The sequence below is a fragment of the Apis cerana genome, linkage group LG1 (genome assembly GCF_029169275.1).
Source record: "Apis cerana isolate GH-2021 linkage group LG1, AcerK_1.0, whole genome shotgun sequence".
NCBI lineage: Eukaryota > Metazoa > Arthropoda > Insecta > Hymenoptera > Apidae > Apis > Apis cerana.
Genome location: NC_083852.1, coordinates 7,580,001 through 7,607,732, shown reverse-complemented (window position 1 = coordinate 7,607,732; position 27,732 = coordinate 7,580,001). Strand labels below are relative to the sequence as shown.

Here is a 27,732-nt window from a genome sequence, read left to right as displayed (position 1 = left end):
TATTTTGAATATATGAATATGAATTTATCAGTGAATTTGAATAATCAATTTGATAGTATAAATAAAAATATTAAATTAAATTTATCCTGAAATTGAAATTTTCTTATATTTATCAAGATTTAAATTATAATTTATAATTCAAATAAAAAATGAATATTAGACTATCAAAATAAATTCAAAGTTTGTACGACATTTCAATTAATAAATATAAATTTGAATCGAAGAATATATATACAGGTGAGATAGAATTTATAATCACGCCTGCGCTCAGAAAATCGACCTCTCGAGCCATTGATGTAACCACAAGCACGAAATATGCGCAAGCGTATTATCCACGAGGAATCCATTATCACCACAGTAATTTTATCGGACGTGTATAGTTCGAGATGGATCGAGCAAAAACTTTACATCGAACTTGGGCTTTGAGCCGCTAGTCAAATCGTGTCGCATCGTTCATCGTAATCAAGATTGAAATATTCATTCGCATATATAAAAGAACGTAAAAAGTAATCGCGTGTACATACGACTACAGGACGGCCATTCTTGAGTAACGAGTGTACACGATAGGCACGTGGACGACACGAGTTTACTTATCCTCCGGAATTTTTCTTTGCCAGTGTTAACATGTCACTTGTCGAACAAAGACGTGATTTTTCGTCGAATCAAAATTTATAAACGACATACAATGAGTGTGACAAGTGCTAAGAATTATTATATTGAAATATTCTTCGATTTTTATTTGTGCGGTAATTATTTTCGTTATCAATCTGCCGCGTATGTTATGTTATCGACGGTGGTAATTGAGTTAAATTCCATTTATTCCAAAATAAATTTTCAAAATTCAAAAATATCGATAAAAAGTATCAACGATATTATCGAATAAATAATAATTTTGAGATTGTTAAAAATTGAAAAGCGAAAATTTATATTGGATTGTGTATTTAATTATTGAATTAATTTCACTAATCTTTTGATAAACATTTTAAGAGATTAAGATTAGAAATATTATCGTGATATCTTTTGAAACATAATAATAATTATGAATAATAATGTCTTTCTAATGTTTTTTAATTATAAAATTAAAAATTTGAAATATGTTTGTAGGATAATTATCGATCTTGTGACATCGAAATTCGAATACATTTTATTGTAATAAATAAATTTTTGAAATCGACTCCTAATAATGGGTGGTAGAGAATATAATAGAAACATTTTCAGTTATGAAACACTAGTTCACGCAATATCTGGTGCTGCTGTAAGTGTAAAAAAAAAATAACAAATAAACAAGTTTTAAAAAATTAGAAAGCTTATTAATAATTTATAATTTAATTTTTAATATTTTCAGGGTGGTGTCGTTGCCATGGCAATGTTCTTCCCTCTGGATACAGTACGAAGCAGATTACAACGTAAGTTATATTGAATCATTAAATTTTTTATATTTATTTTACAAATGTAAAAAAAATTCTGTAATAAAAATCATATTATATTTTTATATATATATACATATATATTGAATAAATATTATTCAAAATAATCAATAAATAAAAACGATAGATTAGAATACTTACAAGCGTTTGTAGCATAAAAAATTAGATTAACTTTCATGTCATCAACTGATTATATTGTGCACAAAATACATTATGTAAAAAATATATAATAATTATAATAATTTATATTTTGTTTATCTTTATATTTTGTGAAATCTTAAGTTGATTACAATGTAATCAATATTTTTCTTTTTTGTAGTAGAAGAAGATAGAAAATCGAAAAGTACACTGGCAACAATACGCGATCTCGTCGAAAAAGAAGGACCGTGAGTTTTTTTTATTTTACAACCTATATACACTTCAATTGTTAAAATAATACATTGCACCTATTATTATTAGAAAATTTATATTCTTTATACAGAGAAACTTTATACAGAGGAATTATACCTGTCCTTCAGAGTTTGTGTGCCAGTAATTTCGTTTACTTCTACACATTCCACGGTTTAAAAATGCTTAAATCGCAAAAAAAGCAATCAGCTAGAAATGATTTGTTTCTTGCATCAATCGCAGGTAAATATATAACAAAAAAAAAATAATTATTATTTGAGATTCTATTAGTTAAAAATTATTATTTAATTATTAGGCGCAATTAATGTTCTAACAACGACACCATTATGGGTGGTAAATACTAGATTGAAAATGAGAGGTATCGATCATATACCGGAAAGAAATAACAATAATAAATATAATACATTATATGGTAAGTTTTAAAATTACGTAGATGAATAAATCAATATCAACAGTAAAACAAATAGCAAATATGTAGAAGCTTATCACATGGTTAAGTAAAGTACAATGTCTAACTTTTGACGTACGGAAAATGAGTGACGGAATTCATTTTCATAAATATGAATTTATTTTATGAAAACATTCTACTTGAAATAAATTAATAATTTTACGCGTATTATATATTTAGCTGGTCTTATACATATATGGAAATACGAAGGAATAAAAAGTCTTTGGGCAGGGACTTTGCCAAGCTTAATGTTAATTATAAATCCAGCCATCCAATTCATGACTTATGAGGCTATTAAGAGAAAAATTTGCATGACTCTAAATAATTCACAACCATCTGCATGGATTTTTTTTGTTATTGGTGCCGTAGCGAAAGCGGTAGCAACCATATTAACTTATCCATTGCAATTAGTTCAAACAAAATTGAGAGTGCGTATTATATATTTTTTTTTATTCTAAATATAAATCATTAACTTTTATAAATATTACTTACATGATATGATTTTAATTTTAGCATGGTCATAAATATCCAAATCTACCACCAAACGCTGGCATTTTAGAAATTCTATTTTACATACTAAAGTAAGTAATGAATCTTACTTATATTTATATTTAATGTTATATTTGAATTCTTATTTACAGAAAACAAGGACTAATGGGATTGTTCAAAGGAATGGAAGCCAAATTATTGCAAACTATTCTCACGGCAGCGTTAATGTTTTTCACTTATGAAAAAATTTCAAGACTTGTTTTTCATATTCTTTTCCATAAACCGATATTAAGATAATAAGTTTTTCACACATCGAACAATATTAATCATTAACGTTAATATTGTTCTCCGTGTAAATTTCCGCTTATTATAAATAATATATAAAATGTGTAATACATAGATTACGATAAAGTTACTTATTTTAAAACTTATTGTGAGAAAATACGGAGAAAGCATATTGATTAGATCGACATTAGATACATTTTTTAGAAAACATTTTTTCTATAGTAAATAGAGAATAAAATTTGTATAAAAATTTAAACTGTATCATATTTTTCGATATTTATCTTATTAATAATTCGTTTACATAGCGATTAACGAGTTAGCATTGGAATGTCATAAAATAGGTGCTCTCTTGTTTAACCACAAGTCTCAAGTCACGTAACAGGAAAAATATCCATCAAACTTTATCCGTATATCCGGAAAATGTGAACTCAAGTACCGAGAATACTGGCGAATCTCAAGAAAACGCGCTTTCGGTTTCAGTCGCATTTTCGTCGTCAATCCAGTCACTCCATATCGCCTGTGTCGCAGACGCGAAAAATAGAGTCAAAATGGGGCGATAAACAAGCCGAATTCATAAATCCTATCAATCAGAACAGTTTAACGTTGAAAAGGATTGAACAAAAATCTACAAAGGCGATTTTAAAATTCTGGAATAGACTGAAGCCTCGCAAAAGCGCGAGGAAGAAAATAGAACCTCCTGCGAGTAAACCATTAGCTTCTGTGTAGGTTAAAATGCCCGATGAAATTCATTTCTCTAATGCTTCTCAAAAAATTATATTCATAAAAATATAATATTAACATTGATGAAATGTTAATTTATTTCAGATGGAATTTTAATAATGTTGAAAAAAAAATGAGCGCTAGATCACAACGTGGGAATCACGACACATCGGCCAGCAAACGACTTCATAGCCCGCGTGTCAATCCAAAAAATCGCGGACCAAGACCTCACATAACATATGATTACGATGCTGCGATCAGTCAACCGGATGTACCGAGTTTGGTTGATTATAAGAAACTCGGTCGTGGGGCGATGGTTAGTGGAGTCCTGTTTAAAAAGAGAACTTTAAAAAAACGAATTAAGCCAAGAAAGAATTTTCAGAAAAGATCACAGGAATCCAAAATGAAATCGTTGGCCCAAAAGAAAGGTATACGATTGCCTGGTACTAAAACCGGGAATCCAGCGAACAAAACGGTTGGATCTTCTAATAATTTCGACAAAGATCATGTCGATGAAAAAGAAGATATTATCAATGATACCATCGACGATTTGTCAAACATATTGAAGGTTCGTACTTTTTCTTCTTTTTGTTTAAAATTTCGTTTTTGACGGATGACGATATGTAAAATTGATTGATCATTTATATATCATATATTTCTTTATTTCAAATTTAAATTTAATTTTTTTTTTTTCAAGTACTTGTTTAAAGGGCTAAGAAAGTCGTTTTATTTTATCGATAATGAAATAGAATTTCATGTTTAGAAGAACTTATTACTAATGAATGATAAAATTATTTCGTACAAGGATACAACGATAGAGGCGACCGAGAATGAAAACGATAGTGAAATTATAGAGGAGAAAATAAAAAATCCGAAATTAGATGATTTCGAATGTGTTGCAACAAAGTCACCAATTACAGTTAAGTGCAGTAAAATTCCTCGCGCGAAGATCACTATTTTTCCGGCTCATACGCTTCATGAATCCCACGCGGTAGTACATTTTAATTAAAAATAAAAGTCAGTTAATGTATATAATATAATGAATTAACATAAACAGCTTGAACAATAACGAATTATTTACACGATAGACCAAGTTGAAAATAAAGGAATCTCTTCACTTGAAACATCCGACAACCGGTATCGACATGTTAGTTATACAAATAAGATAAAAAATAATTATACTACTGAATATATCGGCAAAAATTTGTCATAATAATTAAACATCAATTTTAAGTATTGAGATCACGGACAACGAGATGAAAAAAGGATGCTGTAAAGAAGAAAGTAAAAAAGATGTGGTTCGTTTTGATTGCGAAATACCAAAAGAGACAAAGTACGCGTGATAAACCATAGAAATCTATTTGAAAAAAGATACATTAATGTACTCAGGAGCATTGCATTTTATTCAGAATAGTTTGGAACAAAGATGAGACTTCGACGTTAGAGGCGGATGAAGAGTGTCATGGAATGACGTCGACCGACGAATCCCCTCTTTTTAGCAGCATCGATGATCCCCGTGTTTTAACGATCTTACGAAGTTTGAAACTAAACTGTCCTTGTAGATCATGTACCGAACAAACTCTGCCTTTGAGCATTCGACAAGAAGATGACAGCGATTTAAAGAGTTCATCTCCGGAAGAAATTAGAAAGAAAAAATGGTTGAGATAATATTTACTTGAAACTGTAAGAGTAAATGAATATTATAATGATTGCACATGATTATCAACAGGTCGTTGAAACATCGAAAGTATGTTTATACAAGTACCGAAGATATGGAAGATATGGTTTCATCTGATTGCAGTAAAAAAGGAAAAAAAATTCGATATAAATCGAAGAATATTCTGAATCAACGTATTAAAGCAAGTTCGATAATACACACAACTCCGAAAATTTCTCATCGTCGACGAACAAGTTTTTCCTTTTTTAACACTCTTTTTGATATTGTTTTTTGGCCTTATCTATTTCTGAAAACAAATCGGTGAAAGCTTATTTTTTTATTAAAAAAAAAAATCATGTTTAAGAACATGATATTGTTAACAAGTTTCTAGAAAATGAATTTTTATAATGGTTTCTTTAATTATCTCTCTTTAAAAGTATACTTAAAGCTAAAACCTCTCAATTTATCATAATTTATGTACAATATATATGCATCGTTTTTTATGAACTTATATCGAAAATTATATATTATTAATTGATAATATATTTCATTCTTCATATAGAGTTTATAGAACATTTTAGAAAATATTTAATTAATGTATATGTTTAAGAAAATATAATTTTTAATTATACATAGTATAAAATACAAATCAATAGTATAATTTGGGGTTTCACCTCAAATATTCATTATTTACATAAATTTTTTATGATAAAATACAATGATTGTGTTTTACGATAAAATAAAAATTGATTTCAAAAAAAAAATTAATAAAAAGATAAAAAAAAAGTATAAATATTCTCCACAATTTTATAATACATTGATTGCTGAAAATATAAAATATTACATATCAATATTTCTTTATCAAATTCCTTTCAATTGACATACCTTTCTTCGTAGGTGTTGATATACTTCTATGAAGTTTCTTCGAAAAAAATGACAAAGTTAATCTATCATAAAGATTGTCGATTTCATTTACCGTGTTTTCTAAAATTTTGGTAAGAGCCTTTTCGCTTTGTATTAAAGCTTTATCGGCAATCAAAGATAAATGCAGATAACCTCGATATGTTAATAACGAACATCCAATTCCTGTATAACTTCTGAAAAGATATAATGATAAAAAAATTAAACATTTACAACTTTGAACAGCTTTGAAATATTTTTATTAAAATATTGAATAAAGAAGAAACGAATAGTATGTAATAAAAAAAAAGTATAAAAAAAATTACCTGTTTGGTATCCAAAAAACAATATTTTTTAAAGGATGTCCCAAAAGTTTTACTTCTTGAGGACCAACTAAATTACTAAACACCATAGTGCTATGACTTTTTAAGATTGGTCGTAAAAATTTGTCGGGTAACATAGCTGAGAGATACTTCATTACTAAGAAATTCACCGTGTAATCTGGACTTTTTCTAAGCACATCATTCGCTTTTCTAATATCTTCAAGGCGTTCTAGAATTTGAGAATTCTCGCGTGGATCTGCAAGCTGTTTACCCTTTATTTGTGAAATGCAGAGAGGCAGTATACCAACTGAAATATTATTTTGCAGAGGAAAATTCTCGCTCCATTCTTCGATTTTCATCGGCAAAACAACGCTTAATTTTGTTGGAACGAATTCATTTATCTGTAAAAATGAAATTAAAAAAGAAAACATTATATTATAAAATTTAAATACAAATAAATTAAATATATAATTACTTACATTAAGAAAATATTTGTGTAGACTAACTGATAAAGCAGCTAATAATACATCTCCAAATCTAGCACCAGTGATACTTCTTATATTTTGTATTTTTGTAAACAATTTTTGATTGCAGGCATTTTTGAAATCGTCTTCAAGCCAGTAAGAAACAAACTTTTCGCCTGATAATTCTGCTCCATGGAGTGCGCTAAAGTAAAATATTTAACATTCTTAATTGTGAAAAATTGATAAAAAAAAAAGAATTAAAAATTAAATGAACAAACCTTTTGTCCATGCTACGAAAAGCTTGTTGAATCAGGCAACCAGGAAGATTTATAATAATTTTCGCCATTTTTAAACCTTTCTGTATCTTTTTACAAATTATTTCCGAGAAAAAAACTTTTAATCTATCTTGTTCTGTACTTAGAAATATTTGCATTTCGCATTTCAAATCTTTTAAAGTAACATTTTGTAAATATTTCAACCATGTATTAAAATGTTTCCATAATAATAGAAAAAAATATGAGAACATCGTAAAATGAATAAATGGCATCGACGCCGACATGATTTTCTTTTGAAACGAATTATTGTCCAAACTATTTTCTCCATTCACAGGATTTATCAAAGATACTATTACATTTTGTTTTTTTGTTTTCTCGCTTTTCATTTTCAAACTGCTATCCAACTGCAAGAATGTTTCCAGAACTGGTTCCTTATCAATAATAACATCTCTAAAGAACTTTAGAAGAGCCATACCATCGCCTAAGGAATGATGGACACGAAATAAAATGGGAATCTTGATTTTATTCGTCAAACGTTCCTCCATTCGTCGAAGATAATGATGACTCAATCTGGGACAACATTTTCCAATTAAAATCTCCCAGGATGCTGTGTGATTCTCCGGTAAAGGCTGATTGCAAATATTCCATAGAACTTTTTTCAGATGACTATTGTAAATATTATCACAGGATCCGTCGCAATTCGTGCGCTCGTATTCCAACCATCTGATACGTTCTCTCAGATCTATCTCTTCACTTCTTTCCCAGAAATAATAACCAAATTTTCTCTTTCTTTTATACAATAGCTTTTCAAAAGACGAACATACTATACGATTCTTCACCATATCACGAAAACTCTCCAGGAAGTTGATGTTCGAGTGACGAGCATCTTTTTCTAAAATCATAAGGATATTATTCACAGAAAGTGCCGATGATTGTTCTATCGCCCAAACGCAGTCCATCCCATCAAGGAGACCCACGAATTTATCCTTTAATTGTATCCTTAAAATGATCTCTATGATACAGCGACATAGGTACGAACATATTAATAATAGAATAACCAATGGAGAGAAAAGAAAAGTATAAAATGCGAAAAATGTTTGATATACTTCCGACATGACGTTTTATTAACTTTACATTTGTTGATTCTTTTGATTCTTTTGATTCAAAGTTGAGAAATATTTAAATTCCTTCTATTTTTAATCATACATATTGATCATACCTATAAAAATGAAATGAAAATAAATGAATCAAAAAGCAAATTGTCAAATAAATATTTATTAATGTAATTATTTATGAGAAATTAACTTACATGATGATTAATAACGATCAAATTATCCTGAATTTTCTTAGTGCTGGTCAGCACCAAGTAAGACTAGTCTGAATAGAATCGTTGCTTTTATAGGGAAGCACTTGCCATCGATCGTCGTTAACTTGATTTAACATAACTCTTTTATCCGGTTATTACCTTTAGTTGCATAATTCTGATATTCTTAAACATTGCCCTTGTATTAGCAGACATGACCTATACGATCTTCTTCTTAACCGGCTAAAATTCTGCAACTATATGGTTTTACTAGTCTTATTTTCCTAAGATTGAAACATGAAGTTTCTTTCTTTTTTTAATCGTATTAAATGAATAAAACTTACATCTTAAATAAAGTCAATTACTCGAAAGAAATAATGCTGCTATTTTCACTTGTTTTGGATCCATGTCTAGCTTTCTGAAGAAGAATTCTTAAAAAAGAATTTTCACGAGCTAAACGATCATTACGTCGAGTTTCTTGAGCTAATAATGCATCTTTGTTAGGCATCATAGATATTCCAGAATTTTTTTTCAAACCTTCACTTCTTGCTTTTTTCAATGCATCCTAATATATAATTATTCTGCAGTTACAAATGAATATTTTCTATTTAATATCTATTCTTTCAATTATTTAAACCTGCAATGTTTTGATAGAACCACGTAACAAAATTTCTTGTTCATCCTTCCTCTTTTTCAAGAACAAGTATTTTTTACAAATATTTTCTACAGCTTCGTTTCGTTCGACAAGTCTTTCACCAAGCGTTAATAATCTTTGTTGAAGATTATTGATCTATAATTAATTGATTTTAATAATTATAAAAAATTGATATAGAAAAAATTATAAAATTTTTTAAAACTTAGTAAAGATTACCTCGTATGTTTTTTCTTTAAGAAAAGAATTCTGGGAATTGAGTTCTTGTTTTAATTGTTCGTTCTGCATTAATAAAGCATCATATCTAGAATTCAACATCAGTGTCTTTTTAACGGTACATTAATTTGCAAATATATATTAATTAAGAATACTTTTGATGCCATGTTCTTTGCACTTCTTTCTTCAGAGATTCTGGTAGTAAAATGTCGTTTCCAAGACGAATATCCGTAACACTCTGTCGAAATAAATCTAAAAATGTTATGTTATTTATATTGTAATTGTTATTTTAATTATTCATTATTCATCACATCACTTTTTATAATTTAAATATTTTTACATACTGAGCATATTTTTATTGCGTTTATTTGCTTTTCGAAGATCATCCATTATTATTTTATTTTTTGTTTTCAAATTTGAATATCGTAACCATTGTTCCGCTTCTAAATTACGTGTAATCATGAGACTTTCTTCCAAAGATTTCATAGTATCGAGGATATTATGTATTTTTATAATATATCCTTCTAATGGAATTATTTTTTGTATACGAGAACCGTCCATATATTTTTTTAAATTATTGTTTTATGTAACACGAATTAATTGAACATCGACATGAATATCGTGTATTTACTGTTATTTTCGGGATAAACTTTCAATTATCAGAAATTATCATAATAATCATCAAATTCTATAATTTCTATTTGTTTTTTTTTATTAAATTATTTTAATACAAATTTAATAAATTTTTATTAAATTTAAATAAGTACATTATAATTGTATCTTAATTTTATTAACAAGTAAAAATGCACAGAAAATATATATGTCCTATATTGATCACAGACTTATATAAATACATAAAACGTATTTAACACATTAATTTTTACAATTCAAGAAATATTATAAATTATTAATAAAAAAAAAAATAAGTTTTGCATTTATGCAAACGAAGTTGTAAATGTACGAAAATGTAAAAAAAATATTCATTATCTAGACATTGGACACGGTTCTGATGCGTACTCTTTGAACTTTTCATGAATACTTCTCAAATGATCTCGACAACAATTTCTGGTATCCTCTAATATACTAAGTAAAGAATTCCTTGAATTGCTATTTAAAGCTTCGTTAAAACGTTCCAAAAGTGCACGATCTATTTGCGATACTCCATCCAAATCTATAGCCATTTCTTGTACTTGCTTGACATTTTCGATTAACGATTCCAACAAGGGTTCCTTCTTCGATTGTCTAAAAATCGATTTTTTATTTATCGACTAACTGTTTTATCAACTAAGAAAAGTTTCCTTCTCTCTGAAGGTAACATTTTAAAAGTATATTAAAAAATATATTTATTCGAAAAAACTAAGGAAAATAATTTCAAAAAATAATATGTATTTTGTAAAAAATTGCAATTATTATTATTAAAAGAAAATTAATAATTACTTACGGAAACTTTTGTTCACGTTCGATAATCTCAAAACATATTTCAAATAGCGCCAAACACTCAAGATTGTCTCTAAGATCATATTGTTCCAAAAACTTTTTGAAAATCTCTCTTCCACGTGGATGATTCAATGTTTTATTTATATTATCTGTAATCTGATCTAATTCATCAACACTAAGACCAGAAGTACACTTTCCGATGCAACCGATTGTTCGTTTCGATAAAGAGGTCTGCATATTTTGTTCCACAGTTGTACCTACTTTTTCGTTAGAAATAATTAAACACGTTTTTTTATAATTGATCCATATGTAGTTCGAAATAATTGAAATATTCATTATATAATTTATATATATAATAGTTCGAATTATCTTTATGTGCTTTATAAATACGAAAACTATTTTATATTAAACTTTCTAAAATAATTTGTAATTAAATTGAGAATGCCATTTATAAGAAATAAAAATAAAATCGTTAATAAAATATAACAATTCTTTTAATATACAAATTATGTGAATGTTTCCAGTTCGTAATTAAATAATTTATTAATTAATTGTATTATAATAATAATTATATTAATTTGATTCAATATTGTAAATGATATAATAAATAAAATTGTACATTTTATCGAAGACATAAAAAAAGCCAAAAATCTATGTTCTTATCTAAATTGACGTCATATATAGCTATCACATATTAAAAAGATTAGAAAGAAAATTGAAAATAATAGACTATGACTATATATAATTTTTAACTAGTTTATATTTTTACAATAAATAATTATAATTCATCGTTGTTCTAATTGATTGATAATATGTGTTTGAACAATTTTATTTCAATTCACCGTTATAAATTTTTGAACATTTATTTATTATCATATATATTTAGTACTTATATAACGGCATTACGAAATTAATTATTAGTTTAATTTTCACTTCTCGAAAACCACGTAAACATAATAGTTATATATAGAATATAAACTTGGTCGAGAATAATATTGCTTAGCAGATTCAAACAGAAAAGTATTGATCGCAATTTCAATGAAACCGGATTTACAGTGGCTGATTATCTTAATCGCAAGAATTACTTGTCTTAAAGAATGAAATAAAGAATGAAACGAATGAAGTTTTAACCGATATTCATAAGTTATGAATTATAACCTTTCATAACCAAATTCATTCCTTTTTTGAAACACTTTTTACTAATTGTATAAACACTTTATACTAATTGTATTTCATATTTATTTGTAAATTAGCATTTCTTAAAAGTTGATATATCACAAATACTTCACTTTTAAAACATTTAAAAACTTGAATTTACAAAATTAAAATAATTATTACCTAATCTTATTAAATCGTTATTTTATATATCATAACTACACACAACACTAATTCGAAACACCAATGATTCACATTATATGTAATATATTATTTCTGATAACGAATAACGAACAAAAATCTACCCCACTTACTCCTCCAATGTCACGGCATAGACTGACGTAACGTATACTTACATGCATCGAAAATATACATATAGCTAAAACAAAATATATAAATACATTTAGTAAAAAAATATACTTAAAATATTACAAAAATAACATTTAATAAGAAATTTTTATATTTATATTTAAATGTTTTTGATTTTTATATTTATATCTTCTTTTACAACAAAAATGTCAAATTTATTCTTTTTTTATCCGGCAATAAATCTACATTTATGATTACATTTTATATAATTTGTTTATTAATGTACAAATGATTATGTTTGAAAAAGCATATTATGAAATTTACGAAAAATTCCAATGTTACTGACGTGTAATTAAATTTGTCTAACATACTAGAAATCGCCTTTGTTATTCAAAGCATCATCTCTGAAACAACTGTTTATTCTGAATGCGGTGTACATACTTGGCGAAATGACAATAAATGATACACAAAGACTTACAATTCTATAAAAATAATTTTAACTAGTTTTTTATTCTAATCTTTTATTTTAATTATATCTACATTAATTAATATTTTTATTCAACAAATGATTGAATTATTTTAATTGATATCAATTTAATGATTCATTGATTAATGAAATAAATATATCTTAAATATACATTAATATAAATAATACTTATTTTTATTTATTTTAATTATTTGTTTATGGATTATAATATAATTTAAAATTACCGCGGAAAAATACGCGGGAAAATATATACTTTTTCCCGCGCATTTTTATATACCATAAAAACCGTTACAATAATAATATGTAATCTTATGTTCTTATTAGATATAACGACAAGTAGTACGACTGATATTAATGTTGATCAGTAATACGATAATGGAACAATATTCAGGATATAGGATCAATCTTTTTTGTATTCCAAAAGTCAACAATTCAACAAAATTATACATTTTTCTCACAAACGTCATGTGTGCAATATCATAAAAAAAACACTTTCTATTTCAAAGAGTGCAAATGATAAATATATTGTATGTTACGCATTGTTTGGACGTAATTATTAAAATTATTTAGAATTGTCATTAGAATTTCTTTGTTTAATATGTGTTGGCTAATTACATGCACGATAATTTTGTCAGTTGATTTAATGCAAAGATCTAATTGAAACATTGAATAAGATTAAAATTTTAATTATATCTATATAATAATTAAAATATTTGTAGAGATTCTAAAATATATAAATATAAATTATGAATTCTGAATTTCCTGATCCTGATGAAGAATTTGATTTAATTCATGAGAATGAATATGAAGTTTTAAAAGAAATTGAAGGTATAACCTTATCAAAATTTTTCACTAAATTAATTGCTTTAATAATTTTTTTCTTTATTATTTTATAATAAATTTTTTGTTATTTATTATTTTTTGTTTTGTTACTTGTTGTTTGTTATTTGTTATTGATATTTTATAATTAACCCGCGAAATAAATTTGAATTATTTTTTTTTAGAATTTGAAAAAAAAAACAATGTAAAAATTGAGAATTTAGAAAAAAAACAAAAAGAAAGAAATAAATTAAATACGTCTATACCTAATGTATATAAAGAATTGAATATTCCTACCTCTAACAAATATAATGAAGTGGCAATTGCTAGCACTAGTAAAGCTATTGAATGTAATGATAATTTTGATATAGATATTACAAAAAAAAGAAACTATGATGAATTATTTGGTGATATTTCAGATATATTAGATATAAATAGTTTTGGTATGATTTTTTTTACACTTACAATATGCAAAATTTATATTTACATTTTAAAACATACAACATAATAAATAATATTATTTATACTTATAATATTAATAATATTATTATACTTATAGTTGATATTCAGGAACCAAAAGATAAAAAACCACGATGGGATCAACCTCAAGAAGTTATTAAAGCAGTATTAGATGCTAGACAAAAATTTAATGAATATAATAGAGGAGTTTCTGTTAATAGAAAACATGCTGAAAAGTATGTTGAGAGAAAATATGCTAAACTTTATAATTAAAAACAATAAATAATTTATATTAATAGCTTATTTTATTTCATTTAGTAAAAGAGAATCAATATCATTGAGAGTCCCACGTTGGAATTTTGTAGCTGTAACTAGACCATGTGATGCACAACGTATATATGTAAGAGTTAAAAGTAATGAACAATGTGAAATAAAAAGAAATGTACATTCAATTTCTAATTTATTATCAGTGCCATTTAGCCAAATTAAAGCTGAAGCTGAAAAAATTGTAAGATTTAAAGATACATATTATATAATTTTTAAATTAATTATTATGTTTTTAATTAATATTTTAAGAATTTAAAATCTTATTACAGATGATACAGAATGCTATGCGTGCCAGTCGTGAAACTTCTTACCTTCCTAATACAAACATTGCTCAAGATGATGAATTATGGGTTGATAAATATAGACCTAGATCTTATATAGAGTTACTTTCAGATGAAAGTGTGAATAGAGACTTATTACATTGGCTAAAACTTTGGGATAAAATAGTATTTAACAGAAATTATATTCAGAAAAGAAAGAAATTAAATTCTACACTTAATCGTTTTAGAAATAAAAAGTTTGTAGATGAAAAAACTTTTAAGGAAGTAGATAATAAAGGTTTTCCAATTCAAAGAATTGTACTACTTAGTGGACCACCTGGATTAGGCAAAACTACATTAGCACATTTAGCAGCTAAACATGCTGGTTATAATGTAATAGAAATTAATGCAAGTGATGAAAGAAGTCCAGATACATTTAGGTAATATAATAAAATAAGCATGTAAATAAAATTAACTAAAATTTTTAATTAAAATAGGATATTGTACAATTATGTATTATTAAATATAGACAAATTCTCCTTGCATCAACACAAATGAAAGCAGTAATGGGAAGTGATCCTCGACCAAATTGTTTAGTTTTAGATGAAATTGATGGGGCACCAGCTGCATCCATTGATCTTCTTCTTAAATTCATACAGGGTAAATTAATTCCAAAAGGCAAAAAAGATAAAATGAATACTGACAAATCTTCAAATATTTGTCATCGTCCTATAATATGTATATGTAATGAACCATATACTCCTTCTTTAAGGTAAATATTTTATTCAATTCAATTATATGATTTATTTATATATAAAAAAAATCGTGAACATAAATATATAAATATATATATATATATATATATTGAATTTATTTTATAGAGCTCTTAGGACTGTTGCACTTATTATATCAGTACCAGAAGTAAGTTCTACAAGATTGGCAGATAGATTAATGGAAATATCACAAAAGGAAAATTTAAAAGTAAATCCTGATGCACTTTTGACTTTAGTGGAAATATCTGGTTGTGATATCAGATCATGTTTGGGAGCACTTCAGTACATGGGTGGTATTCATTCAAAAGACCATCTATCTTTTGCATTAAAAGATAGTAGAAAAGGATTGTTTGATTCATGGAAACAAATATTAACAATACCTATGAATAGAAGTGGAATACTTTCCATTTCAGAAAGAATTCGACTTGTATTAAACATTGTACAAAACGGTATTAAATGATATTCAACATTATATATAAAATTTAAAACTATATTAATAATATTTATTTTTTATAGGAGAATTAGAAAAATTAGCTCAAGGTATATTTCATAATTATCCAGAAATTTGTAATAATAAATTATATTATATAGCACTATGCTTACAATGGTTTCAATTTTTTGATGAAATTTTATCTCTTGTTGCAAATCTTCAGGTTTGGTCTGTTATGCCTTACCTAAATTATGCGTTTGTTACATGGCATTTATATTTTGCTAAATCAAGAAATGCTAAATTATTTTATCCTTCTATTTTATATGAAGTAAGAATCATATAAAGTGAAAATATTAAATAATTTAAAATTATAAATTTAATAAAAAAATTTCTTTCTTATAGATGAATCAGAAACATGCCAGAAATATTGGAATTCTATCTACTGTTCAAAGAAGTAGTGGTCGTAACAGTGTAATTTTAACAATCGATATAGCTCCTTTTTTTCCGGACTTGTTATCTTCACGATTGCGAACAGTTTCCGGACATTTACATTCAATGAAAGAAAAGGAAGATATAAATCGCATAGTCAATATTTTAATTAATTTTGGTCTTACATTTACTCAAGAAAAAAAACTTGATGGAACTTATGACTATAAATTAGATCCGTAAGAAAATAATATATATTAAAATTAAATAAAATCTTAAATAAAATTTATATATTTATTAATTCTTTCAGTAATATATTTGAAATAAGTATTTTTCCGAATTGTAAATATCATCGAACACTTACATATCCAGTAAAACAAATACTTGTTCAAGAATTAGAAGCCGAACGATTACGACGAGCAGCAAATGCAATAAAAAATGTAACAAAATTTACACAAAATAAAAATGAGAATACTATAAAAGAAAATACAACAACAAATTCAAAGGAAGATCTCGTTGCTAAAACACATAATAATATAATTAGTGTAGAATCTAAAGAAATTCAAGCAAAAGAAATCGTAAGTATAACATTTTTTTATATTTTTATTTTTTTCTATTCTTTTTTTTTAATATGAGTCAAAAATAATTTTTTAATATGATCAAAAATAATGAAAATTACAGAAATATAAAGATTTTTTTGGAAGAGTTATTACAGTAAGTCAAGATAAACAAAATAAATATGATAAAGAAACTATCAGTTCGCAAACTTTTCTATCAAAAAATGATGTATGGTTTAAATATAAAGAAGGTTTTAGCAATGCCGTTCGTCGCAAAGTTATAATAGAAGATTTACTTTAAATATGATAATATATTTTAATATAATCGATTCTGATGATCTTGATATATTTTTAATATTTATATTATAATTTATTTATAAATAAACTTTTTTGTTACGTTTTTATAAATTAAAAAATCATAATTTAACTTCAGATTTTAAAAATTTAATTTACAAATAAAATATATATAAAAATATATAAACTCATTTTCATAAATTACATATAAAAATCATTTAGTAATCATCTAGTAATTTTGTCACAAAAAAGATATAAGAATTTTCTTTCACTACTTTATTTATATTTGTTTTTGGCATGTAATCATATATAATATAATAAATTTCTTTCTAAATACAATTTTATTATTATTACTATTGGCTGTTAGCATAAAACCCATGTAAACTTAGAATTATTTCTAACATGTAACATCATATAAAATATAATATATTTAAAATATATTATTTTATATATATTATATCATACAATATAAAATATATATGTAACATATAATAATGTAGAATTATATTTAAAATATATAAATAGGATGTATAGAAATATAAAAATATATATAGGATATATAAAAATATATATAAATATATCAATATATATTGAGATATATATTTAAAATTATAAAAAATGAAAAAGATAAGTTTAAAGAATAAATCATTTATGCAAATATAACTTTTTTTATTTTATAAACGCAGAATGAATGACGCAGATCATTATAAAAATAAGATTACAAAATATAATGTTTTACTTAAATGCACTATTGTGCAATATAACAATAATAATCTAATATGATTTAATTATTACAAAATTCGTATCGAGTCAGCAACTATTACAAACGCATTCACACATTTTTTCTTTCTTTTTTTTTTTCTTTTTTTTTCTTTTTTTCATTTAGTAACTAATGGACTATCTTTCATACTTCGTTCGTTAAGAAATTGTTATGAAATATTAACTTACAAACACATTTTTTTTTCTTAATATCCAAATATTCGTTTTTTTTGGACATAACAAGATTTAAATTTTTAATATGGCTGAATTTTTTATTCACAGCACAGTTATATATATTTTTCTTAACCCTTAACAAAAATATTTTCAAATTCAAATTTTCATTTTTTGATAGATAGATTGGCACTTTTCTTTTAATTTCTATTTTATTTTTACATGTGCACTATATTTAAATTTAAACAAAATTAAAATAATCGATGAAAAATCATATAACAAATAATAAATTTTTATTTTTTTATAAGTTTTTAAAAATAACTAAAAATAAAAATACAAAAAAAAATATTTACGAATATAAATTCTATTAATAATTTGCAATTAAATATATCTGCAGTGAAAAATAACAGAAATCATTGTATTTAGAACTTATTTTTTTTCGTTAAGGGTTGAGATTTTTTTTTTGTTAAATAAAAAAACAGAGAGCTAAATTCATATCTTATTAATCCCGGTCTCCAATATACAACTGGAGAAATTTTATATCTCGGGAATATAAAACATTGTGTAAAATCATTTTACTTTTTAACAGTTTTTACACACAATATCATGTTACAATATATATGATACATATATTTCTGTCCGAACTATTTAGAACAATTTTTAGTTCTAATAATCTTGTTCGCGGAAGAATATTCAGGCCTATGTATAAGATCATAATTTATATTATATAAATAAGGACAAAGAAAAAAATAAAAAATAAAGAAAATAATGAAGAATATATACCTTTAAAAGATGTTTCAGATGTTTTGTTAATGTTTTTGAATCGAACGAAGCTGTACATGAAAAATTATGTAAAATTATGGTGAATTTAAACTTTTGCCTGCCAATGCAGCTGCCTTAGAAAGTACTATTTGAATATCCATTGAAGGAAAATTCTGAAATAAAAATATGGTTTTGTGATAAAAAATAACAAAAAATTAAATATATAATTAATAATAATATTATTGTTAAAATATTATTGTTATTATTAAATACAGATGCACTGTTATATCAACATTTTTATATCATATTGAATATAATTCTTACTTCAGAGAAAATATTTTACTTACTTGTAAAAGTTTAACATTTGTAGCGAAATCACCAGCAAGTAATTGGTCCCTTAAGAGTCTGAAAAGTTTAATATAATTAAATTATAAATTATATTTATATATATTTAGTATAATAAGTAATATTTACAAAATCATGGCACAACAAATATGTATCAAAAAGCTGAATCTGTTTTCATCAGCAAAAAGAGAATCCCAAATCCTCATAACATCAGGTAATGGAAATTCTTGTGATAGAAGAAGTGTTAACCATCTAGAAATATTTTTATTTATATAAATATTAATAAGTGTTTTTTTTTCACAAAAAAATAATATTATTAATTAACTTAACTTACCTAAAACTATAATATTGTGGACATAATTCTTGTTGATGTAAACGCATCCAAATTTCAGGATCATTAGCTTTAACTTGAGCTGTAAGTTTACTCATCATCGAATTTATTCCGAATTCGGCTTCATCTAACGATTTTATGAAAAAATCACGAATTTCACTCATCAAATTTGTAAAGCAAAAAAAAGTATCTGCTTCTGCATGTTCTACAAGAAATATTTATATAATAAAATATTTATAAAACAATCAAATTTAATATAAACATTCTAAAAATAAATTCTTCCATAAAAAATATTTATACCTCTCCATTTTTGATCTGGATCACAAGCAAATGCATGATAAATAGGACCAACAATTTCATTCATGCCTTGCACATAGCCCTGTCCTGGATTTAATTTAGCATAAAGAAAAAGTATTCTTTCTAAAACTTCCCAATGTGCTTCACCACCTTCTGCAAGTGGTGCATAATCTTCTGCAGCTTTTCTGATAGAAACTGCTATCTAAAGATAAATATAAAAAAATTGTTTGATTACACTAATCTAAGATAACAAGTTGAAATAGTTAAACGACGTTACCTGCTACTTTCCATCAGCATAAAAATGTAAAAATATAAGAATATTAGTGTCATCAATTATTTATTATCAATTATAATTACCTTAGTGATACCAAGTCCTTTTCTTTCAACATTTGCACTTCTTAAAACTGTATGTTGTACTCTAGAATGTAAACGTTTTTGTCCACTAGCATTTACAATCTCTTCTCGAGGATAATCTGTACCTTGTTGAAAAAATGATATGTCTGGACATAATCTCCTATAAATATAATTTATTTCAATTTCTAAAAAAGGAAATTATTATCAAATATGATAATAAATTTACCTAACATCTTTGTCTATTTGTAGAAGAACTTCATTATCCTTAAAATAAGTTTGCCATTTGCTATCAGGATTTAAATTTAAAGGATGATCATGAAGTGTAACATCCACACGTTCACCATCACTATTTGCTTCACCTGGAGTTACAATGAGATCCTCTGTAAATCATTTTTATTAATAATTAATTTTTTAGTTACATTCCTTATAATTCTAAATAAACTAAACTGTACCAATAAAGGTTTTATAAAGTGTTCTTTTACGTGTAAGTGTTTCTGACCAACTGAGTCTTGTTGAAGGTAAATAATTTAATAAAAGTTTCCAACACAAAGGTCTTAAACCTCCTTCATCTGGTATTCCTATAAATAATAATCATTTATCAAACATTGATAATATTAATTGATAATAAGATATAATGTAGAATAAAAAAAAAGAATAGAAATTTTAAATCATAATTTTATAATATTTAGAATAACAGAAACTATATAATACTTGATGCAGCAACAAAGAAAATTAAGATATATATTTATATGATATATACATATATACATATATATATATATATATATATATATATACATATATATATATATATATATATATATATGTAAAATACGTACCATGGAAGCATAGTCGTTTGAGACTGATGAGATCTATTTCTTCAGCATTCAAAATATCATCAAATTCATTTAATCTAAAGAAAAAAAAAAAAGAAAATTTTTTAACTGAAAATTTTTAAATTAACTAATATTTGTGATATTATTACCTTCTTCTCAAAATACTCATCGTGGATGATATACGGCACATGCAGCTTAACAAGAAATTCAGTACGTTCTTATCGGCATTCAATAAGCATGTGGGCGTACAATGATATCCACTTCTCACATCATTGTCAGTGGTCTGCCAGATTGACAAGCGAACTAACAGCCATTTTACTCTTTTGCACGATCAACCGTTTATTTACATTAAATAATAATTCAAGAGTCTTATATCAGGGTGTGGAGAAATCGTTCTTATCATTGCAATATGGCACTTTATTTTCATGACTATAAGCACGAGAACTATAGTTTCTGCATGTGTTAATTTGACTCTAACCTAACCTATTTATGTACAGCTATCTTTCACAACAATTCGGATGAGAGCAAATTTTTCTCTCGCTATTGATTTAATTTATTTTTCGTGACATTATATCACATAGAAAATAATAAATCGTGATATTAAATTATAAAAAATTTTATGAAGTCATTATTGTAGTTATAATATGATTGAAAATTTATATACATATATAATAAATCCATAAATTGAAAAAAAAATTAGGAAAATATGAAATATAAAAGTACTTAAAGGTATTAAAAAATAAACACAATATTGAATTCTTATTTTTAATTTTATATTTTCATGTGCAATTATTATGATAGTATATTTAAAGTTTTGTATTATTAATTCTAATTATAATTTTAAATAGAATATCTTCTAAGCATAATCTTCTAATCATATCAATTATTAAATTAGTGGAATTATTATAAAAATATGATTGTCTTATTACTTTGAAAATTAAGAATTAAGAAAAAAAAATTGTTTTTACAACATGAAAAAATAAATAAAAGAATTTTTAAGGATTGAAAAGTTTGAAAGGAATTTTTAAGGATAAGAAAGACAGAAGACAGGCTAACATTGTTTATTACTTTTTGTATTCAAGGTATCTCGAATGAATTATTACAAGCAATAATATAATCAAAGGTAATGAATAAAAAGCGATGAAACTAAACATCAGACGTTACATTTCATTCGTTATTGGTCACATTATTTCATTCTCGATTTTATTCGCATTTTTACGGTTCTTTTTTCTTTCTCTCTTTCTTTCTTTTACACACACACTTTCTCACACATACACACATTTCTTTCTCTCTCTTTCTCTTTCTCTCCATTAATAATTTGTACTTCTCTATTGGCGCAATCCTTTGCCTCTCTAGTTTCTAAGAAACCGGTTGGATTGCTTCACCAACGTCGACAGATTTGCGAGGTTTTACTATACGTTATCTTTACGACGAGATAATAATATCCATGAAACGATGCAACTCGATTCATATGGATTACAGTCTTCGACATCATTCGATAAATAAATTTTATGGAATAAAAAGCAGAAAAGAAAACAAGGATTACGATACTATTGTATCGTGAATTAATCGTGAAAAAATTTTCTGTTTGAATAATTCAAAAAATTCAAATAGAAATAAATTTGAATTATAATTTCGTGTTAAAATTATTTTTCTTATAATACATAGTAAGTATCTGGTATTACTTACAGTATACATATCTGATATTATTTATATATATATATATATATATATATATATATATGTATATATTTTTTTTTGCATACAAGGAAAAGGATAAATCGAACAAAAAATAAATCGAGTCGCATCATTACATTATCAACGACAAATTTAATTGATTGTCGTTGATATTACCGCGCTCGATTCAATAAAATCTGGTTGATTAACAGTAAAATGAACATTTAGTCGTAATAATTCTCTCTTTTTTTTCTTTTTAACCTGTTAATGATTATACATCTAGTTAGTCTTTCTAAATGGTTATTTGGGAATATACAAAGAATGTAGAAAAAGAAGGAAAACTAAAACATTTCTCTTCCTATGAATTAAAATGCTTCGCTTTCGTAAATATCTAAACGTATTTCCTGTAATAGCTAGAATCGCACAATGACGATTTTAAGACGTATCTTCACAGGGAAGCGATAAAGTTCAATGCGTGGACATAACCAGTGCAGTTATATAAGAAGGGTTCGAGATGAAGGGAAACGAGGATCGTTTTCCTGACTCCATTTCTTTTATCGAATTGTTGAATTTCTTCGTTTTTTTCATATATTGTAATTACATATTATCTCTCCTTTAAAAAAAAAAAAAAATAGAAAAAAAAAATACTAATACCAAGGAGAACAAGATAAAAATCATATAAATAAAAATGCTGCTTTATATTTTATATTTGAAATTTTTAAATTCTTTTCACGTGAAATTTCGTACGAGTTATCTTTTAATTGATTAAATTAGAAAATAGATTAAATAAATTTAAGAAAACACAAATTAATTAAAAATTAATATACTACTATTTTTAAAACTTTTAATTTAAATCGATTTATCGAAAACTTAAAGCAGATATACTGAGAGTCAAAAAATGAAAGGTCAAGCCTCGTGGCCCTTTAAATACGATAGGTAAAATATTATACAGACTTGATAGGCACGTCTTAAAATTGCCAATAGAATAGATGGATATCGCTCGGTTAATATTTCCGTACTTTTAATTGTAATGTAATCGTTACAATGTTCGTACAACAATAAAGCAATATGCAAATATTATGAAGACTTTTTTTCTCGAAGTTAACTGCTCGTGTGGCGCGTTCCGTGCATCGCGCAAGTGGAATTAATTACCATTATAGGTATAACAATAAAACATTGCACTTCTTCACCTGTTTCCGTATATTTCTCTGTTTTCCTCTCATTTCGTATTTTTCATTACTTAACTTTTCGTTCATTTTCATCGCGATTCATATTCTTTTTTTTTTTTCGCACATGTTCCACGATTCGAAAACGACACGAGGGAAACCGAAGTACAGATGATTCGACGATTTCTTCCATATCTTTTTATTTGTTTTCTTTTTTTTTTCCATTTTATTTTTCTTCTTAATTCTTTTTATTGCTGATCGTCGCGGTGCAACGTTTCATCGCTGTTTATATAATAATATACGCTATTTAATGTAATAAATTATCTTTTATATAGTAGAATAATATATTATCCGACGAGATAATATATTATTTTCGAATAATTATTTTCTTGAAACGCGTGCTTGTAGCGTGTAAGGATCTGCATGTCTACAAACACGCGTCCTATAGTCAAGTCGTTTTTCTCGCGAGTTTATTTCCTATTTCTATTTCTTTTTTTTTCCTTTTTCTTTTTTTTTTTTTTTACTTAACATTTTTTCTTCCTCTCTTGTTTTTTTTTTTTTAACCCTATACTTTTCCCTCTACGCTTACACACTAACAGAAATGTCTGGAACGTTTCTTAGCGGATCTTTGGAAATAACCGGACTTCGAATCCGTTGCATTTGCACGAAACAAGCTCCGGTCCAAGCTTCTTCTGACGTTTTTCTATTTGTCGATATAGTAACGAAATACAGCTTAACTCTATCGATCGACTCGAACGAACGGGAAATCGTCGGATGTGACTTGACTGTTCGAGGACTTAGGACGCAGGCATCTTGTTCTCCACATTGCAAAAGTTTTTATTTTACGCCTTAATCGGCTAAACTTGTTTCAATTTCAATATTACCTCTCTAATATTTTCTTTTATTTTTTTTATTCCTTATTTCTATGACGTTAGATTCTCCTTTCATCGATTAATAATCAAACGAATTAATTTAAATCTAAAAGAGTTAAGTCCACTTTCCATGGTTCGTTCGAATCGTTTCAGTGCAGTCGTGTGTTTCATTTATTATTTTTTTAAGTTTTATTTTTTCCTCCTTAATTAATTATTACGACGCGCGACGCTTAGAATATATCGTTTCCGTTTACTCTAACCCTTTTTCTTCCTTCTCTCCTTTCTTACTTTTCATACACATTTTTCACACATAGAATGCACACGTATACATACACACGCTTTCACATTACATATGTATATCCATCCATCCATTCTTTTCTCATATTTCTTTATTCATATTCATACCATGTATTCCTATCTATGTTCACGTTCGTTCTTCTATTATTTTTCTCTCATCTGTTAAAAGAAGGAACGCGGATAACTTCTGGTTTCCAAAAACCTTCGAATTTTTTTTGTTTTTTTTTTTTGCTTTTTTTTGTTTTTTTTTTTTTTTACGTCGAATTAATAATCTCGACGATCGTTTCTTTAATATTTTCGTGACCGAAATAAATCTTCTCGTTGGAAATTATTACCACGATTTTAAAGAAACAGATGTATATTGTGTGCCAAACGAAGCGTGCTACTCTTTAATGCTTACAGAATATCGCGATATTTATTAAATATGATCAATAAATCGTGTGATGATAAAACAAAAAAATGTAATTATAGAAAATTTCAGAAAGAAGCACTTTTACCAATTTTAAATTACGAAATTACATTTCTTGTTATCTATTTCGTTCAATTTAAAGAGATGCATTGAATAGAAATTTAAGAAAAGTGTGTTTAAATGTTGATGAAAAAAAAAATTGTTCAGAAAAAAAAAGATGAAATTTAAAACTCATTTCGTTATTCCCCCCTTGCTAATTCGAACATCGTAGGTTTCAAAATATCGTACGTTTTAAAACCTTATATTCTCGTTTTTCTTTTTCTCTAACTACGAGCAGCTTAAGATATCCATGTTCTCAACATCGCTTTTTTAAATTCATTTTATCTTCAAATTTCCTGCCTGTCTTTTCACCCTCGATTCTTTTGCCGATTCGAAAAATTTATTCGAATTCATTCGAAGAAACTATATTTTCTCTCCGCTTTTTGTAACCGCGTTGTTTATCCGTGAAATTTTCATGATTCTTGTTGCGAGGCATCGAAATAAAAAATAATTATTATCTATTATCTAAATATTGATAAATATTTTTCATAGAAAAAAAATTTGTTTTTCATAAAAATCGGCTTACTTTTCTGGATAAATAATTTCCTATTTATTCAGAACATCTGTTCTTCATTGAACCAATGATTCAAATTTAATATGCTTTCCTCAAGCAATAAAATTTAATTGGACGCAAGTACACGAAAGAACTACAAGAAAACTAATAAAGCTATAATGCACAATATATGACATTTTTATGTTATTCGTATAAATCTAGATATAAATAAATGATAAATTAAAATCTTAATAATGACTTCATAATCGTAATCGAGATATTACGTTACAAAAAATTTCGTTATTCTTTTCTTTCTTCCCACCGCTCTTTAATTCTCCTCTCCTTTTTTTTTCTTCTTCTTTTTTTTTTAATCCTCGTCTCTTTGCGAATTTAAGGCGAGATTACGTGCTTCGATTCAATCCGTTTTTTAACATTCCGCCCCTGTCAAATTGTCTGGAAAACGTTTATTAATCGCAAAAAATCTTTGCAATCTTTCGTGTTTTGACAATTAATTGCGTTTCCATGGTAACTTGAAGGAATTCAACCTTGTCAACTTGACAATATACACCATTGAAATAAATTCATAGATTTGAAGGGTTCGCAGGTATGAGAAATTATACGAGAAACACACGTGATTATGACGTTTTCGTCGAATGCGAGCAATATTAGGCACTTAACATTGTCACCAGAGACACGTTTGTTATGTGCAATTTAAAAATTAGAGCTATTATGAATTATGTGCAAGTTCGCAGAAAATGAATACTTTAACCCCTAATGCTGATCCATCGAATGTTTTGCTAATTCTAAGTCACAATTATTCATGCAACATAACAAATACGTGTATGATAAATACATAGAGTTTTAAGTAAAAATCATGGAAATTTTTGATAAAAGTTGATAAAAGAATTGTTTAGAAAAGAAAATATCGTAATCAATGTCTTTGTATGTCTCGCGAACGTTAATCTGATCGAACTAATGCGGGAATTATTAATAGTTTATATATCGTATTTTTAGAGAATTGTCGTCAAAGATGAAAAACATTAGGAAAAACTTTAGAATTGCGTCGAATAAAAATTCGCTATTTAATCGTTTTTCCTACGTGAAAATGTAAAACGTCCACGTCTAATTCATCTTATATCTGTTATCAAAAACTTTGTAAAATTTACAAAACGTTGTAAATTCTTCTCCGTCAAATTACAGATAACAACAGTTATTTCGGTTATACGAATATTAAATACCTAGTATCGAATCGATCGCGATATCGGCACGTTCAATCGCGGAAAGATGCGTCTATCTCGAAACCAGTGGACAGGTCAGGCAGCCCGAAATCAAGTGAACAAGAGTCATTAAGATTACAATAAATATGGAGAAATTAATTTACTACGTTCTCACCTTCTAACGTGAAAAAGATCGATATACGCTTTCTCCTTCTTTTTTTTCTTTTTTTTTCTTTTTCTTTTCAAAATTCTATTTAATTCAGTTTAGAATTGTAAACGTCAAGTTAGAAAAATTGTATGATAGAAATTTGAACCAGAGTTGAGAAATTTCTCGAAAGGGAATAAAA

The 27,732-nt window shown here is 26.2% G+C and overlaps 8 protein-coding genes across 18 annotated transcripts in view; 4 read left to right on the top strand and 4 right to left on the bottom strand.

Annotated features, from left to right (window-relative positions):
• Positions 1 to 320: 320 nt before the first annotated feature.
• LOC107994880 (peroxisomal membrane protein PMP34) lies at positions 321 to 3,313 on the top strand. Of its 2 annotated transcripts, none has more exons than XM_017051999.3 (9): positions 321 to 746; positions 1,105 to 1,255; positions 1,346 to 1,406; positions 1,747 to 1,813; positions 1,909 to 2,057; positions 2,131 to 2,247; positions 2,464 to 2,711; positions 2,797 to 2,864; positions 2,925 to 3,313. In XM_017051999.3, the coding sequence occupies exons 2-9, from the start codon at positions 1,184 to 1,186 to the stop codon at positions 3,067 to 3,069; spliced, it is 927 nt and encodes a 308-aa protein (XP_016907488.1). In that variant the 5' UTR covers positions 321 to 746; positions 1,105 to 1,183; the 3' UTR covers positions 3,070 to 3,313. The 2 variants fall into 2 exon arrangements, with proteins under 2 accessions (XP_016907488.1, XP_061937610.1); XM_062081626.1 differs by having other exon boundaries at positions 333 to 796.
• LOC107994881 (uncharacterized) lies at positions 3,312 to 6,285 on the top strand. 3 transcript variants are annotated; one of them, XM_062081636.1, is made up of 5 exons: positions 3,312 to 3,779; positions 3,883 to 4,345; positions 4,583 to 4,768; positions 4,866 to 4,924; positions 5,012 to 6,285. In XM_062081636.1, exons 2-5 carry the CDS (start codon positions 3,911 to 3,913, stop codon positions 5,118 to 5,120), a joined length of 789 nt encoding a protein of 262 aa, XP_061937620.1. In that variant the 5' UTR covers positions 3,312 to 3,779; positions 3,883 to 3,910; the 3' UTR covers positions 5,121 to 6,285. The 3 variants fall into 3 exon arrangements, with proteins under 3 accessions (XP_061937620.1, XP_061937625.1, XP_061937616.1); XM_062081641.1 differs by having other exon boundaries at positions 3,533 to 4,093; positions 4,160 to 4,345; XM_062081632.1 differs by having other exon boundaries at positions 3,533 to 4,345.
• On the bottom strand, positions 5,160 to 9,964 carry LOC107994879 (uncharacterized). 3 transcript variants are annotated; one of them, XR_009831851.1, is made up of 10 exons: positions 9,912 to 9,964; positions 9,571 to 9,819; positions 9,044 to 9,489; positions 8,706 to 8,956; positions 7,400 to 8,615; positions 7,137 to 7,323; positions 6,661 to 7,058; positions 6,320 to 6,531; positions 5,543 to 5,741; positions 5,160 to 5,458 (listed from the first exon to the last, which is right to left on the bottom strand). XR_009831851.1 is itself a non-coding variant. In XM_017051997.3 (9 exons), the coding sequence occupies exons 5-9, from the start codon at positions 8,509 to 8,511 to the stop codon at positions 5,701 to 5,703; spliced, it is 1,950 nt and encodes a 649-aa protein (XP_016907486.1). In that variant the 5' UTR covers positions 8,512 to 8,615; positions 8,706 to 8,956; positions 9,044 to 9,489; positions 9,571 to 9,819; positions 9,912 to 9,964; the 3' UTR covers positions 5,160 to 5,700. The 3 variants fall into 3 exon arrangements, 2 of the variants coding, with proteins under 2 accessions (XP_016907486.1, XP_016907487.1); XM_017051997.3 differs by having other exon boundaries at positions 5,160 to 5,741; XM_017051998.2 differs by lacking the exons at positions 5,160 to 5,458; positions 5,543 to 5,741 and adding an exon at positions 6,039 to 6,258.
• On the top strand, positions 5,200 to 6,058 carry LOC133665628 (uncharacterized). Its single transcript, XM_062081663.1, has 2 exons — positions 5,200 to 5,435; positions 5,507 to 6,058. Exons 1-2 carry the CDS (start codon positions 5,245 to 5,247, stop codon positions 5,757 to 5,759), a joined length of 444 nt encoding a protein of 147 aa, XP_061937647.1. The 5' UTR covers positions 5,200 to 5,244; the 3' UTR covers positions 5,760 to 6,058.
• A 297-nt stretch (positions 9,965 to 10,261) lies between the features above and the next one.
• Positions 10,262 to 12,506, bottom strand: LOC107994883 (uncharacterized). 4 transcript variants are annotated; one of them, XM_017052007.3, is made up of 3 exons: positions 12,163 to 12,506; positions 11,009 to 11,264; positions 10,262 to 10,809 (listed from the first exon to the last, which is right to left on the bottom strand). In XM_017052007.3, exons 1-3 carry the CDS (start codon positions 12,179 to 12,181, stop codon positions 10,551 to 10,553), a joined length of 534 nt encoding a protein of 177 aa, XP_016907496.1. In that variant the 5' UTR covers positions 12,182 to 12,506; the 3' UTR covers positions 10,262 to 10,550. The 4 variants fall into 4 exon arrangements, with proteins under 4 accessions (XP_016907496.1, XP_016907497.1, XP_016907499.1 ...); XM_017052008.3 differs by having other exon boundaries at positions 11,009 to 11,261; XM_017052010.3 differs by having other exon boundaries at positions 12,343 to 12,504.
• A 749-nt stretch (positions 12,507 to 13,255) lies between these two features.
• Positions 13,256 to 17,636, top strand: LOC107994878 (chromosome transmission fidelity protein 18 homolog). Its single transcript, XM_017051995.3, has 11 exons — positions 13,256 to 13,783; positions 13,960 to 14,217; positions 14,334 to 14,469; positions 14,552 to 14,741; positions 14,830 to 15,260; positions 15,350 to 15,592; positions 15,702 to 16,042; positions 16,110 to 16,351; positions 16,426 to 16,688; positions 16,760 to 17,027; positions 17,131 to 17,636. The coding sequence occupies exons 1-11, from the start codon at positions 13,702 to 13,704 to the stop codon at positions 17,305 to 17,307; spliced, it is 2,631 nt and encodes an 876-aa protein (XP_016907484.1). The 5' UTR covers positions 13,256 to 13,701; the 3' UTR covers positions 17,308 to 17,636.
• A 312-nt stretch (positions 17,637 to 17,948) lies between these two features.
• On the bottom strand, positions 17,949 to 21,676 carry LOC107994692 (TBC1 domain family member 13). Of its 2 annotated transcripts, none has more exons than XM_017051701.3 (11): positions 21,305 to 21,676; positions 21,159 to 21,232; positions 20,772 to 20,897; positions 20,546 to 20,699; positions 20,323 to 20,479; positions 19,969 to 20,167; positions 19,672 to 19,873; positions 19,467 to 19,589; positions 19,340 to 19,397; positions 19,014 to 19,165; positions 17,949 to 18,929 (listed from the first exon to the last, which is right to left on the bottom strand). In XM_017051701.3, the coding sequence occupies exons 1-10, from the start codon at positions 21,343 to 21,345 to the stop codon at positions 19,088 to 19,090; spliced, it is 1,212 nt and encodes a 403-aa protein (XP_016907190.1). In that variant the 5' UTR covers positions 21,346 to 21,676; the 3' UTR covers positions 17,949 to 18,929; positions 19,014 to 19,087. The 2 variants fall into 2 exon arrangements, with proteins under 2 accessions (XP_016907190.1, XP_028521114.1); XM_028665313.2 differs by having other exon boundaries at positions 20,802 to 20,897; positions 21,305 to 21,627.
• A 524-nt stretch (positions 21,677 to 22,200) lies between these two features.
• The window catches only part of LOC107994985 (helix-loop-helix protein 11), a 136,877-nt gene continuing 131,345 nt past the window's right edge, over positions 22,201 to 27,732 (bottom strand). For both annotated transcript variants that reach the window (XM_017052192.3, XM_028665337.2), the window contains exon 6: positions 22,201 to 27,732. This exon is cut by the window's right edge and continues 13,159 nt beyond it. The gene's annotated coding sequence lies outside the window, so the exon portion shown is untranslated.

What these genes read in the sequence shown, in the direction of transcription:
- LOC133665628 (XM_062081663.1), top strand. Translation starts at nt 5,245, where the DNA reads ATGACGTCGACCGACGAATCCCCTCTTTTTAGCAGCATCGATGATCCC. An exon ending in GAAATTAGAAAGAAAAAATG is followed by an intron (nt 5,436 to 5,506) that starts GTTGAGATAATA and finishes GATTATCAACAG; the next exon opens with GTCGTTGAAACATCGAAAGT.
- LOC107994692 (XM_017051701.3), bottom strand. Translation starts at nt 21,345, where the DNA reads ATGTGCCGTATATCATCCACGATGAGTATTTTGAGAAGAAG. An exon ending in CAAACGACTATGCTTCCATG is followed by an intron (nt 20,898 to 21,158) that starts GTACGTATTTTA and finishes TATTATTTATAG; the next exon opens with GAATACCAGATGAAGGAGGT. An exon ending in ATTTGTTGTGCCATGATTTT is followed by an intron (nt 19,398 to 19,466) that starts GTAAATATTACT and finishes TAAACTTTTCAG; the next exon opens with ACTCTTAAGGGACCAATTAC.
- LOC107994878 (XM_017051995.3), top strand. Translation starts at nt 13,702, where the DNA reads ATGAATTCTGAATTTCCTGATCCTGATGAAGAATTTGATTTAATTCAT. An exon ending in ATTAGATATAAATAGTTTTG is followed by an intron (nt 14,218 to 14,333) that starts GTATGATTTTTT and finishes TTATACTTATAG; the next exon opens with TTGATATTCAGGAACCAAAA. An exon ending in CCATATACTCCTTCTTTAAG is followed by an intron (nt 15,593 to 15,701) that starts GTAAATATTTTA and finishes TTTATTTTATAG; the next exon opens with AGCTCTTAGGACTGTTGCAC.
- LOC107994881 (XM_062081632.1), top strand. Translation starts at nt 3,866, where the DNA reads ATGTTAATTTATTTCAGATGGAATTTTAATAATGTTGAAAAAAAAATG. An exon ending in ATTTGTCAAACATATTGAAG is followed by an intron (nt 4,346 to 4,582) that starts GTTCGTACTTTT and finishes ATTTCGTACAAG; the next exon opens with GATACAACGATAGAGGCGAC. An exon ending in CCGACAACCGGTATCGACAT is followed by an intron (nt 4,925 to 5,011) that starts GTTAGTTATACA and finishes ATCAATTTTAAG; the next exon opens with TATTGAGATCACGGACAACG.
- LOC107994879 (XM_017051997.3), bottom strand. Translation starts at nt 8,511, where the DNA reads ATGTCGGAAGTATATCAAACATTTTTCGCATTTTATACTTTTCTTTTC. An exon ending in GTTTTTTGGATACCAAACAG is followed by an intron (nt 6,532 to 6,660) that starts GTAATTTTTTTT and finishes ATATCTTTTCAG; the next exon opens with AAGTTATACAGGAATTGGAT. An exon ending in ATCAACACCTACGAAGAAAG is followed by an intron (nt 5,742 to 6,319) that starts GTATGTCAATTG and finishes ATTTGTTTTCAG; the next exon opens with AAATAGATAAGGCCAAAAAA.
- LOC107994883 (XM_017052006.3), bottom strand. Translation starts at nt 11,340, where the DNA reads ATGAATATTTCAATTATTTCGAACTACATATGGATCAATTATAAAAAA. An exon ending in GAACGTGAACAAAAGTTTCC is followed by an intron (nt 10,810 to 11,008) that starts GTAAGTAATTAT and finishes ATCGATTTTTAG; the next exon opens with ACAATCGAAGAAGGAACCCT.
- LOC107994880 (XM_017051999.3), top strand. Translation starts at nt 1,184, where the DNA reads ATGGGTGGTAGAGAATATAATAGAAACATTTTCAGTTATGAAACACTA. An exon ending in ACGCAATATCTGGTGCTGCT is followed by an intron (nt 1,256 to 1,345) that starts GTAAGTGTAAAA and finishes TAATATTTTCAG; the next exon opens with GGTGGTGTCGTTGCCATGGC. An exon ending in GTTTCTTGCATCAATCGCAG is followed by an intron (nt 2,058 to 2,130) that starts GTAAATATATAA and finishes TTTAATTATTAG; the next exon opens with GCGCAATTAATGTTCTAACA.